Source organism: Oryza brachyantha, chromosome 1, assembly GCF_000231095.2.
Source record: "Oryza brachyantha chromosome 1, ObraRS2, whole genome shotgun sequence".
Lineage (NCBI taxonomy): Eukaryota > Viridiplantae > Streptophyta > Magnoliopsida > Poales > Poaceae > Oryza > Oryza brachyantha.
Genome location: NC_023163.2, coordinates 15,302,763 through 15,319,277, shown reverse-complemented (window position 1 = coordinate 15,319,277; position 16,515 = coordinate 15,302,763). Strand labels below are relative to the sequence as shown.

The window sequence follows — 16,515 nt, the reverse complement described above, 5'->3', positions numbered from 1 at the left end:
GCTCGACCTCGACAAAGCTGTTGAATTTGCATCTCTACTATAGAGAAAGAGATGGGGGAGAGGGCTCCTGGAGCCTAAGTTGGCGGCAATTGCTCATCGTCATTGTGGGATGCCTTCGTCCTAATCTCAAGAAGGGAAAGTAGCAGATGAGCTTGAGTGGTGGCAAGGGGAGAAAAGCTTGAGGCAGTGAAGCGTGCAATGGTAGCCAACAGAGTAGGTGAAGCCCGTCGATCGATAAGGAGATGACATGGCTCTCCTTCAAGACCTTGCCCTACTTCTGGCATGTCCATCTTCTATGAGGAAGCAGTCGCCAATGAGCTCAAGCTCTCCTACTCATAATCAAAAGCATGGTGACATCAGCTAACAGTGAGCCCGTCAGAGCTCAAGCTCGCCTAATTGTGTGTGGGAAGGGCGGGGGTGTCAATACCCAGCGGACCCCAACTAAGCTCAAGCTCACTAAGCTCAAGCTCACCAACTTGAGGGTGGTGTATAGTCGTGACCGAGGCAGCTAGGGGAGGAATAGATCTCTCATCAACATCCATTCCCCAAACCTTGGTAATTGTGTAGCTCGAGCTCAAGCTTCTCTTCGAGTTCGAGCCATGGACATGCCCTCCTCTAGTCGCTCTAGAACTATAGGAGGCAAGGACACCCAAGAGGAGTGGCAGGGATAGGGTGAGGAACACGTTTGTTAGCTACCTCAGCTCTAGGATCGTGTGCCACCGCAGCCTCACTACCACATCTAGCTATGTCTCAACCTGACCTGCCAAGCAAAGCTAGAGGTGGAGCGTACTAAAGGGTGTTGTTAAAGGGGCCCAACTGACAATGTCAGGACTAGAGTATGGTGTGCAACCAAGGGTGTGCAGGGACGAATGGTGCCTGGTGGAGACCACATGTCAAAGAATTCGACAATACCGCTAAGGAATCTGTCCTAGCCAACACCTACCACTTTTGTTGCTTCTCCTCACAGTGTACGTCCACTAATTTTATTTTTGTTTGACTGACACATGGATCCCATTAAGTTTTGTGTTTTAAGTGCCACGTAAGTGCTACCTAAGACGAAGACCGCATCAACACTCCATGTAGGACGAAAGCTCCTTTAAGCCTGGCTTTGATAGTTGTGGGACATTGTAGACCCGAGTTTGCTCTTGAGCGATGTGAATGGAACCCGACCTAAACTGAGGGATGTAGTGCAAACTTTTCCCCTTCTTGAACAACCCAATTCAACCCTACCCTTATCTCTATGACCTGAATTAAGATCCATAAGTTCTCAGCCCACGGGAATGTTGGGCTGTTCGCCCGTGGGCTATCTGTCACGCCTAGAAATTCCTCACACGAATTTCTGAACTTAATTGTGTATTAAATCCCTGTCCAGGACCAGCCAGGGTACACAAAAAGACAATGTTGATTACATAACCATCGTTCTTAGAAACAACTGAAAATTACACTTATTCTAGCGGAAATGCAGCGGAAAGAAAAAGGTAAACTAGCTCCAGCGGGTACGGCTCCAGTCCACAGGCAACGCTTCGACGGCGAATCAGCTCACTCCTGAGAGGCACCTCCATCGGACTCAACTTCTAGCTCTGGTGGGGAAAGTTAAGCAAGGCTGAGCACAAACCACCGTACTCAACAAGTAACACGGACAAGGGGGAAATAAATGATGCATAGGGATTAACAAGGACAGGCTAGGATTAGTTGCAATAAAGCAGCAGTTAAACAAATAACAGAGATTAAAAGAAGAAAGGTAATTGAATACTGCGAAGCATAAGTAGATAATAGTTGTAAAAATACCACAACACTGTCCAACGTTACACCACGTTGCAACAGGCCCAACCACTACTCAACGCTACACCACGTTGCAGTAGTCCCGAGTGAAAAACCAATTACTCAAGTTATTAGAGGTTCACTAATCACAGTGAAGCTGGGAGCTCGCCCGTAACTGTGGGCACGGCTATTCGAATAGATTATACTCTGATCAGAGGTGTACTACTGTACCCACAAGACACGACTCCACTACACTTGAACGTGCGCCGACATACCACCATGGTATACCGGAAAGGAGACCGTGATAGGACCCGTCACATAACCCTCCCTATTTAATCGTACCACACTTCAGGTTGCACCCCCTCCTTTACACCAAGTCGGGCAGTCCCCTCTTGTGCCTTGGTAGATCTGGAAGCAGCAGAGGCTTTCGTTACACCACGATTGCCCGTCCATACTCCATCACGCCTACCCTTGCCTGGGTACGTCAAATAGTTCGAAGTCATGCTCCAAATCCCACCTTACCCATTTCGGCATGTGGTTAGCACTTAATTACTTCCAGGGTTTCCCGTGAACCGGTCCTTAATCGCCATGGGTGCGACTCTCAAAACCATGCACCCACAGCCCACCATTATCAATATTTTAGATGACATTAACCCGAACCGGGTGATGAATCAATATCTCAGCTATCCAGAACTAAGCATGATTAAATGTGATCCCATGAGCTATTTGTTCTAAGCACGGCTAAGCATTAATCTAAGCCTAACTCTAATCAAATTACCCCTGGTCTAGCAATGAATAAAGTTGGATAAACAACGGCATAATAATAAGGTTTACCCGAAAATAACATAAAGTTAATACTCTAATTGAAACAATGCATATTTGAATAAATAAAGCGGGGAATTTGCAATAATGGGTTCAATATGTTCAAGGATGAGTGTCACTTGCCTTGCTCTGGCCCCTGGGGAACTTCGGCGACGATCTCGAAGTAAACCGGCTCTTCGGCGGGGTTCGAATCTAAGCGACAAAGCACAAAAATAAATAAAACAGGCACAAACTCTACTGAAACAGCAAAAGAAACTATTTTTAATGGATTCTTGACAATTTTATGAATTTAATGAAATTTGAATGGACCTAAACGGAGACTAGATGAATTACTTATGAATTTTAGAAGTTTTCTGGGTTTTTTAGCTAAACAGAAAAGTCCTGAATCAATTATTGCGCAATTAATGGGGTTGCTGACGTCAGCGAGGAGAGAGGAGGCTGACGGCTAGGGTCCACTTGTCGGTGGGAGAGAGGGGAGGGAGAGACTGACACGCGGGCCCGGGCAGGAGAGAGGAGGAGGGCGCGGGGCGACTGACGGGTGGGCCCCGTCGGTCAGCGAGAGGGGAGCAGAGAGGGGAGCGAGCGTGGCCGGCGGCGGGAGCTGGCGGCGGCGAGAGCGGCGACGCCCGGCGACGGCGCACGGCACGGCGCGACAGCGACGACGGCGCGACGGCGACGACCGGCGACCGGCGACGGCGGCGGCGGACAACCGGGACGGCGGCGCACTCGGCGCAACCGAGCGAGGCGGCGGCAGCGGGCTGGTGCGACGACGGCGAGCGAGCGGCGGGCGCGGGAACGCACGAGCGCGGGTGGCGACGGCTTGACGACGGCGTCGCGAAGGCGACGACGACCGCAGCGGGCGGCGGCGAGGACGAGCTTTGCACCCGTCCGGCGATGGCGTGCGGCTCGGCGGCGGTCGGCCGGGAAGGGGGAGAGAGAGAGGGGAGGAGGATGGAGACGCTCACCGGCGGCGGCGAATGCGCGGGCGGGTCGGCGAGATCGAGGCGAAGGTGGTGACGCGGGTAGGAGCGGGAGATCGGCGGTGGCGATGGAGATCGAGTGGCGACGGCGAGGAGGCCGGGCGCGACGGCGACCGGGCGGCGAAGGAATGCGCGGTGCTGGGGAGGCTCCCTAGCGGCGACGTGGGCGGCAGCAAGTCGGCGACAGCGACGCGGAGGCGGTGACACAGCTGGACGACGACGACCGACGGCTGGCGGCGAGATTGAATGGTGGCGGCGAACGGCGACAGCGCGGCGGCGACTCGAGCGAAGACGGAAAGTGGGCGACGGCGCGCGGCGGCTCGGGATTTAAAGGGCGGCGGCACCGGCTAGGGCGGGCGGAGGTTGGAGACGGCGGCGGTCTCGGCGGCGGCGGTTGCGGCGGCGGCGCGGAGTCGGACTCGGCGTGGCGCGGCGCGGGCGCTGGCGCGGGCGCTGGCGGGGGAACGGTCACTGACAGGTGGGCCCCACCTGTCAGTGGCGCGAGGGAGGAGGGAGGCGACGCGGACTCGCGGGCGCGGGCGACGCGGCGAGCTGGGCCGAGCGGCGGCCCAGGCGGGGGCGCGCGCGGGGCGGGGGAGAGCGGCCGGTCGGCTGGGCCGGCCAAGGGGGAGTGGTGGGCCGGCTCGGCTGGGCCGGCCCGGGAAGGAAGAAAAAGAAAAAGAAAAAGGAAAAAGAAAAGGGAGGGAGGAAAATTGGACTTCGGCCCAATTTGAGAAGGAAGGGAAAAAAAGGAAAAAGGAGGGAAAAAGGAAAGCCCCACTTTTGCCGAGTTTTAAATTAATTGTTTGGCCAAATTTTATACTTCTGCAATTTAAATTTAAATCCAGTTAGTCGATTTGCGAGCCTCGGTTTAATTGAATTAATTCCTTTTAGAGTGATTTTTCCTGAGTTAATTAAGCCGATTGTTATTTACGGATTTCTTTTTACGATTTTAGGCTTAGGACAAAACTCCGGGTGTGACACTATCCTAGCCCATTTCCAGGCCTACGCATACCATATGATGGTTATCGTTAATTTGTTTAGTAGGGCCCCATAAGTTTTATCCGAGGAAGCAATAATTTTTCCGGTAGTCCATCCTAACTGAAAAAAAATCAGTGACTAAAATGAGGAAAGAATAATTCAATTGTATTTCATAGACAAATGGATGAAATTAAGTAATCTTGTGAAAACACACTCGTGTGCTTGATGGATTTCTCTCCTTGTGGCCTTTGGATTGGATTAAAAAACTGAGAGCATTGATGGATAAAAAACAGCCAGCCTTTTAGCTATGGAAAATGTGTTTATATTCGGCAACCAGAACTCTCCTATTTATTTTGTTAAAAGCGTTTAAATGTTGTTAACAGTAGTTACCTAAAATCTACATTAAAAATTAACCCTGTAAATGAAGAATTACAATTAAGAGAAGTCAAAAAAATTAAAATTATTAAATTAAAAAAAGTCAATGGTACACCATAAAATTAGTAAAAATTTTAGCCAGACGCCCCCATCTTTTAGGTTGGGGTTTGGGTTAATATAACACAAAATCTTTTAGATCAAGTATCTAAAAATTTTATTCAAAATTACTTTATGTTTATAAATATGTCGATTGGTTTTTATATTAAAAACACCTAAATATGACCGGAGAACACGAACTGATATATTCTTTTCTACCATTACATAGAAGATGCATACTATCATCCTTATCCTTTTTTTTTGCTTATGCTTATGAGCAAAAAATTAAATTCTTAAATTTGAAGTTGATTCTAAGATTTTTTAATCATAGTTTATTTTTTAACATTGACTTTTAGATTATTCAAAACACATCTATACAAGTTTTATTAGGCGGCTAATTATTTTTCGTTTGAAAGGTCGTTTGACTTTTTTCCTATCCCCCTGTACTCTTGTACTTTCTGAGTCAAAATTTAAAAAATAATTTTGCTCTATATGGGCATCAAGACAATATATCCAAAAGGAACAGCTCTTATTTCAACTATCAATTATGATATGCCATGCCCTAGGCACAATCAAAGAAGTCAACATAATCATGATTGTCTTCTTACAAGTTACTCTCTCCATCTCAAAATAAATCAACTTATAAAGTTGAATCATGCACAAGCGAGAGATGGGTGGTGGAGCAACGGTGTGGTGCATGTGCGGTGCGTGGTAAACGCTGGCAACACAAACACAATGAATGTAAGTAAGCTAGGCTGCCTGTTGCGTAGAGAAGTTAACGGGTCGAGGCTCTTGGGTCCTCTTACAATCCTACTTAACCCCTACAAATTTTTAGCTCAAATGTTTATAAAATTTTGGTCTGTTCTATTTTGGGCCTAGCTCTTAAATTTTTTACAAAAAAAAAAGTTAAACCGTTACCACCTCTACCCTTGTCTGCCTATATATAGGGTTTTAGTCTTTAGGACAAGGAGTTGGATTGTTGCTTGCCTCTGTAAGTACCCGGTAACCAAATCCACTCAGGCTACTTGGTAGCACACATAGCGGTGTGCCCGGGCTTGCCCCCAACTTGTTTGACTCGTGAGCTAGCTTGTGTTGCTCGTTAAACCCAACAAGCTAAAATAGCTAATGGCCCGAGTAAGCTATCGATCGAGTCATGAGTTATTGGTCCAGTTCCACCTACGGTGGGTGACACGCCTTTCTTTCGTGGGGTGGGGGCGCATGCATGAAAGGCATCAGCCACGACAGCCCATGCATCGATTTCAGGTCAAAGTAGTCTCGTCGCAACGTGTTCGTACTCACTCCACTAGCACGGGATCCCTTATCTCTAACGGGCTAAAAGCATCGATCATCTGTATCGGGTAGCGCCCTCATCAGTCAGCAAAGGTTACTGATGTGTGCTAACATCTCAACCGGGCACAAGCCCGTCACCGATGGATATTATCTCAATCGGGCCGAGTAATATGCCCATCAGAGATAAGCTTGACCAAACCGTACGAGTCAGACCTAGCCCGTCACGGATATCCTATCTCAATCGGGCTAACACACAAGCCCGTCACTGATAAGTACCTATCTCTATCGGGCCTAGAAAGGAGCCCGTCACAGATAGATTTGACCCACGTGAGGAATAAAAATTGTCCTGGCTCGTATAACCTTATCTCTATCGGGCTCAAGCCTTAAGCCCGTCACAGATGACGATATCTCTACCGGCCTATTCTAGAGCCCGTCACAGATGACTTTATCTCTAACGGGCTTAGGTTGTACGCCCGTCAGTGATCAGTAGGTTAGTAAAAAAAATAAAATTTGTATTTTTGGCTAGCCTCAGGCTTTTGCTAGCTATGCCCGCTGCAAAAATACAGATTATATACAGATTTATCGATCCTAGCGACCCAGATTTCAGTCCATTCCCATCACATATATATACACATTTCAGTCCACTCACATAATCCATCACGACAAAAGCAATTCATAAAATATTATACAAATACATTCACATCCTTTATGGCCCACCAAAGCAGAGTTATGAACTAAAGCAAGTTAAGATGTAATTAATTAGCAACCAAGACATTATACAATCTAGAAAAACAAATAATACATATTAGATCAACTTAAGTGCAGTAATTATCAAAACATTGTAAATTTATGTCGCAAGTATGGACTTAATTACAACTCTTGTTCAACACAATTCAATGATTATATAATTACACAAAAATAGATGTTTGTCACAAGCATTGGAAATGTGGAAGTATTCATGGACGAGCTAGCTAGCACTTGACTCTAAACATTCCCTTGCTTGACAAGATATCATCAAGTATGAATCGTGCTATCTCTTCTCGAATGATAGCGAAGTTGTTTTCCGGCATCTTTGAAAGTTTATCCTACATGCGAGCCGCAAAGTTAGTCTATATACGTTGCGAGTTATCGTCCTACATTCATAATAAACAACCGAAGCACACACCTCAAGGTCGAGCAAGGCCACCTTGTCTGCGAAGCTTCTCATGTTATGGCAGACATGGAACCCACACTGGTCACCGACCTGTTGACGTATTGGGAAGTCTTTCTTGTGACTGAGTGTGGGATGCCCGACCTTATGCCTCCCGCCTTTTGCCATGTACTTGACCTAGGCGTCATTCAAGGCAGCTTCGATCGCCGTCCAATCATATATGTTTTTTTATGTTGGAGTTAAAGGTAGTAAACCAAACTCCACTTCGGCACTATGACCAGAAGAATCCAATGACCCCTACGACATAAATAAATTGATAGTTAAATACTTAGAGATGTGCATGTCATCGCCTTTCATGGTAAGTAGGGTGCACGCTTACTGTTTATTGTAGGCGCACATAAGAAAGTCCTTGTCTTGACGGAACCATAAGCAATCATACAAATACTCTACCATGCTAGCTCGATCAGTCTTCATAGTGGTCTCGTTGACGACAGATGGATCGAGCAATGCAACATGGGGTACATGACAATAGACATGCTTCCAAGTCAACCTATATGCAAGGAAAGGATCCGATTAAGCGTAATATATAGTTTGTTATTACCATATTTCATACGTAACAATACTTACAAGGAGTAGCACTTAAGGAGGTTGGTGTCGATTGATCGTAACCTGTAGAGGTCGCACAGATCTGTACTAGTGCTCGTTCGCCACACAGTACAGGTAACCTCTGTCTCCGTGCATGTGTGTTCAACGGTTCTCGCCAGGCCACCCGGCCGGTAATATACTTACCAAGAGCCTGCATGCATGCCACAGTGGATGCATGCAACCCACCTCAGTCTCGTTTCCAAAAATTTATAGGACAGTGGTCACCTCGACGCGTACGGTCACATATTTAAAGTATTAAACGTAGTCTAATTAAAAAACAAATTTTAGATTCCGCCTGAAAATCGCGAGGCAAATCTTTTGAGTCTAATTAATTTGTCATTAGACACTTATGGTTACTGTAGCACTTATGGTTAATCATACACTAATTGGGCTCAAAAGATTCGTCTCACGATTTTTCCCATAACTGTGTAATTATTTATAATTTTCATCGATATTTAATGCTATATTTAAATGTCCACAGATTCGACATGATGTTTTTAGGAAATGATTTAAGAAACTAAACAAGACCTTAAAACAACGACGACATGCCTGCCACAGCCCACAGCTAGCTACTACTACCTACCTGCATCGATCATCACTGTACGTACGTACGTACGTTTTCTGTATATATGCAATTGTGGCACCACCACTACTACTGTTGCACTGAATGATCGATCGATCGATCGTGTTCGCCGGCCGGTTCTCATGCCGTCCACACGAAATCCCTCAACCACATGGAATTGATGAAACGGTCGACTTAATTTCTTCAACCTCAGATCTATAGCTAGCCGATTCAATTCGACGATTCAGGTGGAGAGAGAGAGAGAGAGCGAGCGAGCGAGCTTTAAGTTTGGGGTTACAGCTGATCTGCACGAATCATGGAGCGATCCCAGAGGTCCCCGAAAGAACCACTTGTTGGAAAGAAAATTTAAGGGCCCTATTGGCCGAGTATAAAGGTGTATTAGCTGTCAAGAAAGTAATTCTTTTATATGCGTTCTTAACAACTAAAAGCCAATGTTTTTTTTAAAAAAGTATGATATCTGAAATTGATTTTAAATTTAAGTTTTTGAATTTAATTTTGGTAGCGACACATGCGCTACAGGACAAACAATGGGTCCGCAATCAGACAACCGATACCACATTTTGACAAATTAGTCTCATATTGTGATGTGTTTCTAAGGTTTTTATTAATTAGCTTACCCCTCATCTTTTCATTTTTCTTATGTTTATAAGCCAATATTTAAATTTCCAATCTTAAAATTGCAGTTAATTTTATATACTTTTATCGTAGCTTATTTGAAGTTTTACTTTTAGATCACTAAAAACACGTATAAAAAGTCTTATTCACAAATTATTTTTCGGTTGCAATTATGTTATTAGTTTTTCTAGGAAAAGCCAAAAGATGAGCCACTTGTGGCTTATGGGAATAAGCTTTTGATTTGACCTTTTGATCTTTACAAATTATAAGTTGTTACTTAAAAGCTTTATGTTTAATGGTAGAGTTCTAATGACCAAAAAGGTTTACTGAAACTAGCTTTTTCGCTTAACAGTGTAAGAGTGGTTATGGTTATAAAAAATCAAAACAAAAAATCTGCCAGTTTGTTTAAGCTAATATTTTTAGCTTAAAAATTGGCTTATAAACCGAGGGTTCACTGTCACAACAAACAGCAAACCACCAACCAGCATGAACCGTTAAGAAAAAAAGGAGCAATGACAAGAGAAAGGTGGGCAATATATATGACAACAACAATGATAAAGCAGCCTAATTATTAATTAAGGACCTTTAATTAGCGGTACCACGACAGACGAAGATGGCGACGACGATAATGCATTTCGAGGGCCGGGGCGTTGGTTGCCCCCACATGCAGCAGCTAGTACTAGAGATCAGCTATGGCCGCCTGCTGCTGCTGCTGCTGCGTTAGTTGTCGATGGATCGATCAGAGATTATTGTACTTGATCGCCTCTTCCCTGCACCTCAAGCTACCTTCTCCCTCTCTCTCCTCTCTCTCTCTCTCTCTTAAATAATGACCCTTTTCTTCTTCTTCTCCCTCTCCCTCTCCCTCTCTCTTCCGTTGTTGCTTCAACCCCACACTTTGTCATCAACTGTCATCTCTCTCCGATCATGTCCTCGTCTAGATCTCTCTCTCTCTCTTTCTTGGTGTTGTAATTAGTTTTTCTCTTTCTCTCTCTCCTCTTCTGCAGCACAGTGCCTTTTAATTATTTTTGGTTAAGCTGCATTGCTAGCAAGTGGTGGTAGTAGCAGCAGCAGCAGCTAGGAGAGCGAGCATGCATGTCATGTTACCGCTTTAATCCGCTATTATGTGTGGCTTAAGGCGCAAGCATCGAACTGCCTCCTGTCGCCTCTCCTCCATCGCCTGAGCTGAGGTGAGCTGAGATAACCACCGCCTTTATAGCAAACGGCTGCACACGCTAGCTGCCGCCCTGCCTGCCGGCCAGTTGCATTGTGTACGTACGTGATCGTCGTCGTCATTGCTGCCGGCCATCGATCGATCGCCAGCGGCGGCCGGTCTGTTTGTGCCGGCGAGTCGCGCCGGCGCCGGGGATGGGGCGAGAGGCGAGCACGAAGCCGAAGCTGAGGAGGGGGCTGTGGTCGCCGGAGGAGGACGAGAAGCTGTACAACCACATCATCCGGTACGGCGTCGGCTGCTGGAGCTCCGTCCCGAAGCTCGCCGGTACGTTCGTACCTAGGGGTGGTAATGGGCCTAACCAGCCCGTAAAATTTAAAAGCCGGATTTTAAATGAGTGGAAAATAAAATTATTTAGAGTTTTGAGTTAAAATTTTTTCAGAATTAAATATAGCTGTGAAAGAACCCATAGGTCTTGGCCCATGCCCACCATATTCATGCGTGCGCGTATTCGTAACCAAATGCAGGTGATCGAGATGCTTTGGTCAATTAATCTGTTCTTTCCTCTTTCACTAGCTAGAATTAATGTGCTTGATCAGTTCATCAGTTGCTCATATAATTAATTATTCGATCTCTGTCGACCTGTACACTAGAATGTGCTTAAGACAAAATTTGAATTCATATTGAAAATATTTATATTTTGGAATGGATGGATTATCTCTTGTTCGACCGATCACTCTCTGACAGTGCGCAATTTGTGTTGCTGTGTGCAGGGTTGGAGAGGTGTGGCAAGAGCTGCAGGCTGAGATGGATCAACTACCTGAGGCCTGACCTCAAGAGAGGCAGCTTCTCCCAGCAGGAGGAGGATCTCATCATCAGCCTCCACAAAATTCTTGGCAACAGGTGATCTTCGGGGTTCAAAATTCCAGTTTGGAATTTCTGAAATTTTTGTCCAGCAATGGGTCCTAGACTCCTAGTACGATAGGAACCTTCAGCCAATATATATATATATATATATATATATATATATATATATATATATAAATGAATGATATAGCCGAAAAGAACTCCCTAACTTAGTAATAAAAAATATGTTCAAATTTTCAATTGTTCTTTTATCTTTCTCCATTGTGAGTTTCTAAACCGCACATATAAGTAATAGGTGATTAATTATCTAGATAAGCATGAATGCATGCATGGATAGATTCAGTTTAGTCAACAGAAACCATGTGCTAATTAATCAACAACCACTAGGTTTGACTGTCGACGTTGTATATGCAATTAACTCGGTGGTTCGGCTACTAAAAATTCATACCATTCAGTCTTGCTCCCATATCATATTAAGGGGTGATTGTACGGCCATTTTGCAAAAAAAAAAAGTTATGAAAAATAAATTATACATACGTTTTTAGTGATCTAAAAATCAACGCTGAAATATAAACTACGATAAAAAAATCCAAAATCTGCCACTAAGGTTTAAGCGAAAAGATGGCCATGTAAGTCTTTTATCCTAACGTACACATGTCAGCGTTAATTAGCGACGTTGATACATGAGCTGAGAGTGCCGTGTTCCGTTACTATACCGAAAAAAGTTGGTACGAGTAGTCGACATGGTTCCAATGTTTGCACATGTATTGATTGTGAATTTGTGATCGATCGATCAGGTGGTCCCAGATCGCGTCGCAGCTGCCAGGCCGGACGGACAACGAGATCAAGAACTTCTGGAACTCCTGCCTCAAGAAGAAGCTCCGGCAGCGGGGCATCGACCCGGCCACCCACAAGCCGCTCAACGACGACGGCGACCACGGCGCCGGGGAAGGTGGAGAGCAGCAGGACGACAGGCAGCAGCAGCAGCAGCACCTACCGGACGAGGAATGCTTCGCCGTCGGCGGCGCCGGGAGCGACTCCCTCGGCGCGCCGCACTCCCCGGCAGTCAGCTTTGACCCGCTGTCGGTCACCAACGTGCCGACGATGATGCAGCAGCCGTCGTCGCCCTACGCCGGCGCCGAGCACTCTTTCCGGTCGGACACCCTTTGCGACTACGGCGGCGGCGTCGGCGTCGTCTCCGACGCGGGCACGTACAGCGCATACACCGGCGACAGCTCAAGCAACAGCAACAGCACGGCGTGGACGACGTGCGGCAGTAGCGTCGTCGTCGTCGGCGGCGGCGAGCCGCGCATGGACATGTTCGGCGGCCGGGTCGACGCGGAGCCGCCGCCGTACCCGTTCGACACGGCCAGGTTCAGCCCCTGGCACCACCACCACGAGCCGACGCCGGCAGTACCGCCGCCGCAAAGGCTGGACGACGGCGGCGGCGCGGCGAGCTTCCCGATCCGGTCGCTGTCCCGGGGCATGCCGGAGTCGTGCTTCGACCTCGGCCGCGGCGCGCTCGACGACGAGTTCGGCGTCGACTTCCTCTGACCAATCACGAGCGGACACGCGTCCACGTATACGTACGCACGCCCACTCGAGCGTACGTACGTACACGGTACATAAACCTCGCTGTATGCCACAGAAGATCGCGGATCAGAAGACGCGACACGTGTCAGGAATCGGCCGGTTCTACCTTCTTACAATCTCTCTCTACTCGCACCTTTTTTTTTATTGGACTAAATTGTTCAATTAACTCTTTCTTTGGTGTAGCTGTGTGTGCATAATAAGGGCTACCTATATATATATATTATCCAATGATGATGGACTCTTTTTTGCCAGAATACACACATTGATGGAAATGATTAATATTCAATGATAATCACATATTATATATAAGAGCTAATTTTGTCTACATGTTCCATCGAACAGTTATTAATTACCAACCAAATCAGAGAGAAAAATAGAGACGGTATTAGAACATCTGCAGTAAAACATTATCTTGTCCATAAAAAATAATTTTTCCGTTGTGGAGAGGAGAGAGAAACATCGTCACCTGGCGAAAGATACGAAGGTATATTTGTGCCGTCTGAGGTTGGACTAAATTCTCCGTGTATTTATACCTTTTAATTTAGAAGTATATTGACTAAATTGTAAAATAGATTAGGGCTAGACTCACTTTTTTTTTACTTATATGCAAATTGTTAGTTGATGATTCTATCGGGGTTCTCTGTGCACAATTTTTGAGAGATATATCAGTTAACTGCTAGGAAAACTTATTGCCGTCAGCACTTTCTATAACAGTTTTTATGTGCAGCGAAAACTTACTACCGACAGATCAAATGCCAGGAGAAGTGTTTTTCTAGGACATATTCTTTGTGCTTGGTACTAGGTTTGAATCGAGAAATATAACTTTGGAGCAATTATAGCAGTGAACTATAAGAAAGCTAATATGAGGAATGAAATAATAAAACATAAGTGGATTGACTAATGCAAAAGTTAATTGTACATACGCTCCAATAAAGAAAACATTAAATGCGGAGGCGAAAGAAATGGATAAGAGATAAAAAATTAGAGTTAATTTTATAGCCAAAATACTATGTGTTAATATAAGCTTAAATCTAGTAGGTTGGCCCCTATTAGTAAACTTTCTCTTAGATGCCTATGATTATCATCAAATACTTTTTGGACCCGAGGAAAACAAGCCCATTTTAGCCGAATGAGTGAAGGTGGAAGAGAACTTGTAAAATGGAATAAATAGGTCCTAAAAATAAGAACACATTGGCACTAACTGAAATAAAATTTTGGAGGCTTCTAATTTTTATACCTTTGTGTGATCTCACATCCAACACTTGCTAAGATACTGGCTTGCACACTAAAGAGCATCAAAACAAGAGTAAATTGACTAAATTCTCGCAAACTTATACTCTTAAAATTGCAGATTGCTCTTTTTAGTTACATCTAAAATACAATAAATTAAATTAGAAAAACTATACATGACTGAAGTAACTTTAGAAGCATTAAATGCAAAAATCTGTTTCAAAGATTTTTCTAACATTTGTTAGCTTAAATTTATAGCCAGTGCCCCCGAACCTTTCACCCTATATTTTTACTCCTGTTTATACTTATAAACCAAAATTTAAATTTTTAACCTTAAATTTAGAGTAAATTTTAGGAGTTTTTTTACCGAAGTTTACTTTTCAGCCTTGGCTTTTAGATTGCTAACAATACGTATATAAAAGTTTTATTTATAAATTATTTTTTCTTTGCAAATATACCGTTTGGTTTTTTCTATAAATGCCAAACAGTCACCCTCTTTGTGCATGCTTTCGTGCCTATATATACTTAATCTGTCTGCTACTACACAAGTATATATAGGTAATAAGGTAAACCGCTAGGCGCTAGTCCATATTTCCGATGGCATCTTTTATCGTAACTTATGTGCATGACTTGGAGCAAGAATAAAAAATAAAACGAACTGCTAACCGTACGCCTGTAACTTAAATATTAACATTGCATACTAGCTAGTTAATTTGTACAATAACCAGCTGTTATCAATAACTCTTTCCGGAGTGAGTACAGTAAATAATATAAACTGATATAGAAATTTCTACATCACATATATACTTATGTGGAGAAGAGAAAAAAAAATAGGCTAAGATTTACACCAGCTACAATATAAATTTTAGAACATTGTGTATATGGAAAGTAAACCATATATTAACGATGTAGTATATATTTACGTGTAACTATTGTATGAGTTATTGTATGAGTTAGCTCTGTGCATGTTAGTTGTTGATGATATGAAAAAATTTTGAGCAATTTTATAATAGTTGAGTAGGTAACAAGAGGTACCAAAATTTTAATATAAAATTTGGTACATTCTATTACCTAAGATACCGAGAGGTATCATATTTATATTAGAAAAAGGATACCTTCTAATAACTTCTCAAAGACTAAATTTGCTCAAAAATTTTAGAGCAATCAACTAGCTCTTTTATTGACTCCTTTCTCGAGCAAGGTCAATTGTATAGCCAAATACTAACTATAGAAATTGACATGTCATCATACTCAGTGTAATGCTCAACTCATACAACACTTAACCACATATACATAATACAACATTAATGTGCGCCCATATATCTCTCACACATAGCTCTTTAGAGTCATGCTGTGGCTGACTATAAATCAAATATATAGTATGTTTTTCTTCTCTTCTTTTCTGGTTCATCCACCTAAGAACAAATCTAATAAGTGACCCTTGTAGTTCAATAATATAAGCAATAACTTCTGTATGATTTCCAAGATGTTCCTGATTACAATGGTTTTACAACCAACCAAATTGCTTAAAAACACAATATCAACAATTCAAATTACAAAATTTGACCGCTGAAGTTACAAAATGAATCTTTTGAGTAAAAACCTTAATTAGCATGGACAAAATAACCTACAAATATGGAATGGCTGTAGTATTTGCTAAGCTATCAGGCCAGTCTCAATGCATGTTTCATAGGGTGTCATGCGTATTAAATAGCGTGTCACATCAGCAAAATTGCTGACTTGGCAGAGCCATTAAATGATGAGTTTCATGAGATGAGATGAGTTTCATCTATATAAAACTCATCTGGCTCGATTACGTAGTTTACCGTCTACCTATGTCATAAAACTATACATTAAGACTGGTCTTCGGTATATATGCACTAATTAATGCACCCCTAGGATAATTAGGTTGTCTGTAGTTTTGAACACGTGCGCCCAAACCATGTACAGCAGCATGGACCAGCAGGAATTAAACGCACCAGCAGGGTACATGAAAGAGCTAGAGATCCAGACGTACTACGTACGTGCCTAAAATATTTACGGCATTAATGCAGAGAAGAGAAAAGGACTCATGTACGTCATCAGCTGTTGAGACCTCAATCAACTCATGTGGTGCCCTGCCCGATCGACACATATATGTACTGTTACGAGCACATGCATATAGTGTTTTCTGCCTGACAATTAACGGCCTAATACGCAATAATTATGCATATGCATCGTATGTGTACTCCCTCCGTGAATAATTCTTATTGTTTTAAATTCGTGTGTAATTAATTTGAAAATAGTAGGACAATATATATACATGAGTCATACAAAATAATGCAACAAAATTAAATAGTTATTTATTTTTTATATATTT

At 43.7% G+C, this 16,515-nt stretch overlaps 1 protein-coding gene across 1 annotated transcript; it reads left to right on the top strand.

Moving 5' to 3' along the window:
- Window positions 1-10,070: 10,070 nt before the first annotated feature.
- LOC102718793 (myb-related protein Hv33-like) lies at window positions 10,071-13,232 on the top strand. Its single transcript, XM_006645916.3, has 3 exons — window positions 10,071-10,793; window positions 11,240-11,369; window positions 12,131-13,232. Exons 1-3 carry the CDS (start codon window positions 10,664-10,666, stop codon window positions 12,885-12,887), a joined length of 1,017 nt encoding a protein of 338 aa, XP_006645979.1. The 5' UTR covers window positions 10,071-10,663; the 3' UTR covers window positions 12,888-13,232.
- Window positions 13,233-16,515: the final 3,283 nt, after the last annotated feature.